Source organism: Anolis sagrei, chromosome 11 (assembly GCF_037176765.1).
Source record: "Anolis sagrei isolate rAnoSag1 chromosome 11, rAnoSag1.mat, whole genome shotgun sequence".
NCBI lineage: Eukaryota > Metazoa > Chordata > Lepidosauria > Squamata > Dactyloidae > Anolis > Anolis sagrei.
This window is the reverse complement of record NC_090031.1, coordinates 3,402,223-3,407,500: the sequence shown is the minus strand read 5'-3', so window position 1 is coordinate 3,407,500 and position 5,278 is coordinate 3,402,223. Positions and strand designations below refer to the sequence as shown.

The window sequence follows — 5,278 nt, the reverse complement described above, 5'->3', positions numbered from 1 at the left end:
TGCTCCCGGCCTGCATGGCCGCCCCGCTGTTGGGCATCGTAATGAAGGAGCGCTGCGGGGCGGCCGGGATGGTCTACTTTGAGCGCTTGGGCCTGGTGGTGGCCTCGTCCGGCATGGCCATCGCCCTCTTCCTCTCCGTCATCGCCCTGGGCGTCACCAAGCCCACGCCCACCAACACCTGCGTCCTCTCTGGCGTGGCGGGAGGACTTTTTGTCTACACCGTGAAGCACTCCTTGACTGTTTCCGAGGTCATCGAGGTGTTGGAAGTCCTGCTCATCTTTGTCTATCTCAGCATGATCCTGCTCTACCTCCTTCCCCGGTGTTTCACCCCTGGGGAGGCCTTGCTCGTCCTCACCGGGATCAGCTTCGTCCTCAACCAGCTCATCAAGCGCTCGCTCAATGCTGGCGAGAGCAAAGGCGACCCCGTTGACTTCTTCCTGATGGTGGTGGTGGTCGGGGTGGTCCTCCTCGGGCTCTTCTTCGCCGCCCTGTTCTTCTTCATGGACTCTGGGACATGGGTGTCCTCCATGTTCTTCCACATGATGACGGCGGTGCTGGGCCTGGGGGTCATCATGCCGTGGCTGTATCGCCTCATCAAGCGGAACCCCTTGTTTTGGTTCTACCAGTTCTTATCCCAGACACAGAGCCGGGTTTACCTCCTGTCATACTGGGTCCTTTTGGCCGCCTCGGCGTGTGCCGTGGTGCTGTACCAGAACGCCAAACGGGCCTCGGGCTCAAAAAAACACCAGGCGTCAACTGTGACGAGGAAGTATTTCCATCTCATTGTGGTGGCGACATACGTCCCGGGGCTCATTTACGACCGCCAGCTGCTTTATGTCGCCTCTGCGGTGTGCCTGGGGGTCTTCATCCTCCTGGAATATGTCCGGTACTTCACCATCAAGCCCTTTGGACACTGGCTCCGGCATTTGCTTTCGCTTTTTCTGGATGAGCGGGACAGCGGGCCTTTGGTCCTGACGCACATTTACCTCCTCCTGGGGATGTCCCTCCCCGTCTGGCTCTTCCCCAGACCTTGCGCCCCCAAAGGGGCCCTGCCGGGAGCAGGAGCTTTGGCGCACTATTCGGGGGTCCTGGCCGTCGGAGTCGGGGACTCGGTGGCTTCCGTCTGTGGCAGCACCATGGGGGAGATCCGGTGGCCCGGGACCAAAAAGACCTTCGAAGGGACCATGACCTCCATCTTCGCGCAGGTCATCGCAGTGGCCATCATCCTCATTTTTGACCCGGCCGTGGACCTCAACGCCAGCTACGCCTGGATCCTGGCCTCCATCAGCTTGGTGTCCCTCTTGGAGGCCTACACCAGCCAAGTGGACAACCTGCTCCTGCCGCTCTACCTCCAGATCCTATTGATGGCATAGCAGTTGGGAAATTGGAGGGTGCCAAACGTTAGGAATCCGTTCTATTTTTGTCTTGAATTTCGGGTGCCCATCGCAAAATACTTTCGGGTCTCCATCCCCAAATATTTTCAGATCCCCGTCATGAAATATTTTCAGGTCTCCATCCCGAAATATTTTTGAGTCTCCATCGCCAAATATTTTTGGGTCCCCATCCCCAAATATTTTTGGGTCCCCATCCCCAAATATTTTCGGGTCCCTGTCATGAAATATTTTCGGGTCTCCATCCCCAAATATTTTTGAATCTCCGTCCCCAAATATTTTTGGGTCCCCATCCCCAAATATTTTCGGGTCTCCATCCCCAAATATTTTCAGGTCCCCGTCATGAAATATTTTCGGGTCTCCATCCCCAAATATTTTTGAGTCTCCGTCCCCAAATATTTTTGGGTCCCCATCCCCAAATATTTTCGGGTCCCCATCCCCAAATATTTTCAGGTCCCTGTCCCGAAATATTTTTGGGTCCCCGTCATGAAATATTTTCGGGTCTCCATCCCCAAATAGTGTATTTTTGGGTGCCCATCATGAAATATTTTTGGGAATTTTCTAACAGTACGGAATTCCAGATCCCAAATTATGCATCCAAATGACCCCCCCCCCCCCCCCCCTGTAATCTTGTGAAATTTTCCTGGAAACAGAACGGATTTCTGTCGTTTCACACACCCCTATGGAAAAGAGATTCCTCCCTCCTTCGAAAGGGGACAGATATGGAATAATGGCTCCTTGTTATGGTTTTTGGTGGCTTTGCATCATGTAAGCTCGTATCATGGCTGTGGCTTGTGACATGTCAAAAGCGGTTGCTCATGGATCCAATCAATATTTAAAACAGGAATGTAAACAAGTTGTCTGTTTTTCTTTCATTCCCTACATATATTGGTTCAATACTAATTGGTTCTATCATGAAAACTTGGGAAAAGTTTATTAAACTGCCAAAACTTTGTTCTTGCGGGAGGGACACCCTGCTATAGCACGTTTTGCTCCAGTTTTCCAATGAATATCTGATAGAGTCTCATCCAATCCAACGTAATTTGTGCTTCAAAAACAAAGTTTTTGGAGTAGAACAACTACTTTCAAAGTCAGGACTGCACAATTAGACAGGAAATAACACTTCCAAACCGGGAACAAAACTTTTTTTTTCAAATTTTGTTACATAATGTATTTTTTTTTAACATAGAGATCATTGTGCTTTAGATTATTACTAGTTTGGGACCCCAGCGTTGCCCGAGTTATCTGAAAAAGTCAATTTTTACTTGTCCCAAAGAACATAAGTTTGTGGGTGAACTACAACTCCCATAATGCCAGGTTAACTCCATGGAATTCCATCAGTACTTAAAAGTTTGTTATGTTGAGCACGTTTGCTCTAGATTCATCATCGGTGGGGTTTAGGTGCCCTTTGGCTGTAAGGTGAACTACAACTCCCACTATGGTGAGTCGGTCCCTTCAAAGCCCTCCAATAGGGTGAGTTAGTCATGGGGGTTCTGTGTACTAAGTGTGGTTCAGGTCCATCATCAGTGGTGGTCACAGTTTCCCTGATTGTGCGTGAACCACAACTCCCAGAAAGGAAAGTCAGCTCCCTCCCAAACGCCTCCAGTAATCAAATTTGAGCGTATCAGTTTGGTCCAGATCTATTGGTGTTTGGATTCATGGTGCTCTCTGGATGTAGGTGAAGTACAACTCCCTCAAATCAAGGTGAATTTTCCTCAACAGCCTCCAATATTTTTTGCTGGTCATGGGAGCATTGTGTACCAAGTTTGGTCCAATTCCATCTTTGGTAGAATTCAGAGGGCTCATTGATTGCAGGTGAACTATACATCCCAATACCTACAACTTTAAACTGCCCAGGCCAATTCCCTTCAAAACCCACCAGTATTCAAATGTGGGCATATCAGGTATGCATGCCAAGTTTGGTCCAGATCCATCATTGTTTGGGTTCATAGTGTGATCTGGATGTAGGTGAACTACAACTCCTATGAATCCCTCCAGTATTTTTGGTTGGTCATGAGGTTTCTGTGTACCAAGTTAGTTCCAGTTCCATCGTTGGTGGAGTTCAGAGTGCAGTTCTTAGATTGCAGGTGAACTATACATCCCAGTACCTACAACTCCTATAAATCATGGTGAATTCTCCCCAAACTTCTGTGGTGTGTTCAGTTGCTGATCAATTCCTGTGTTTACTGTGCGCTGTAGGAAAGGGTTAAGGCAGGGGCAGTGGGCGGGGTCATGCAAATTCCATACCAATGGAGAGAGTCAGGAACACTGGGATGCCTGTGGTGGAGGAAAACCAGAAAATCTAGGATGCAGTTATCCCTGTATGAATGCCTTCACTTGAGTGGGGGGCAGTGTGGTGTTTGTGGAGGACATGTTTACAACGCTCGCTATAACCCGCAATGTCATTAGAGGGAGGGCCTTTGGTATCTCCTGAGTGGCGGGAGCTATAGTATCTGTGGAGGCAGGAGCCTGTCTGTGTAAGTGGACACCCCAGCTACACATATGCATATTTTCACTTTTATTATGTGTATAGATTATTATTGGGTTGTTGTAGGTTTTTTTGGGCTATATGGCCATGTTCTGGAGGCAATTTTTCTCCTGGCGTTTCACCTGCATCTATGGGAAGCATCCTCAGAGGTAGTGAGGTCTGTTGGAAGTAGGAAAAAGGGTTTATATATCTGTGGAATGACCAGGGTGGGACAAAGGACTCTTGTCTGCTGGGGCTAGGTGTGAATGTTTCAGCTGATCACCTTGATTAGCATTCAATGGCTTGGAAGTGCCTGCGGGCACTTTCAAAGCCTTGGCAGACCATGCAAAAAGAATCTGCGAAGCCCACCTCCTCCAAGATGAACTGAACCACCTCAACTGGGCTCTCCAGGCCAATGGAGACTCCACCTTAGACATCTGAAGAGCTGCAAGACCAAGAACAAGCCACGAGAGTCAAGATGAAGATCCACCCAGAGGAAAAGTGTTCCTGCCATACATCAAGGGAACCACTGACCGCAGAGGCAAGCTGATGAGGAAACACAACATACAAACTATCTACAAACCCACCAAGAAAATCCAACCAATGCTCCGTTCAGCAAAGGACAAGAGGGATCCTCTCACCTCTGCAGGAGTCTACCATTGTATACCATGCAGCTGTGGACAAGTCTCCAGAGGGACCACCACACGCAGCAGCCTTGCCCAGACACGACTCAAGGAACATGAAAGGCCCTGCAAACTACTCCAACCAGAGAAGTCAGCCATAGCAGAGCACGTGATCAACCAGCCTGGACACAGCATATTATTTGAGAACACAGAAGTGCTGGACCACACCAACAACCACCATGTCAGACTACACAGAGAAGCCATTGAAATCCACAAGCATGTGGACAATTTCAACAGAAAGGAAGAAACCATGAAAATGAACAAAATCTGGCTACCAGTATTAAAAAACTCAAAAATTACAACAGCTAAACAACAGAGAGGAAACAACCAGGCACATAAAATCACTCTCAACAAAAGATTCCCCCCAGGCACTTCCAAGCCATTGAATACTAATCAAGGTGATCAGCTGAAACATTCACAGCTAGCCCCAGCAGACAAAAGTCCTTTGTCCCACCCTGGTCATTCCACAGATATATAAACCCATTTTTCCTACTTCCAACAGACCTCACTACCTCTGAGGATGCTTGCCACAGATGCAGGCGAAACGTCAGGAGAAAAAATGCCTCCAGAACATGGCCATATAGCCCGGAAAAACCTACAACAACCCAGTGATTCCGGCCATGAAAGCCTTCGACAATACATAGATTATTATTATTATTTGTGTCAACTTTGCCATGTTTTCCCCTCCTTAAAACTTAAAGAAAATACTACAAAGTAAGATAAAGATTATTCTGTGG

The 5,278-nt window shown here is 48.2% G+C and overlaps 1 protein-coding gene across 2 annotated transcripts in view; it reads left to right on the top strand.

The window, feature by feature from the left end:
• Positions 1–2,247, top strand: part of DOLK (dolichol kinase) — a 5,103-nt gene extending 2,856 nt beyond the window's left edge. For both annotated transcript variants that reach the window (XM_060757524.2, XM_060757525.2), the window contains exon 2: positions 1–2,247. This exon is cut by the window's left edge and continues 298 nt beyond it. In XM_060757524.2, coding sequence (XP_060613507.2) covers positions 1–1,373 — 1,373 coding nt within the window. In that variant the 3' untranslated portion in view covers positions 1,374–2,247.
• Positions 2,248–5,278: the final 3,031 nt, after the last annotated feature.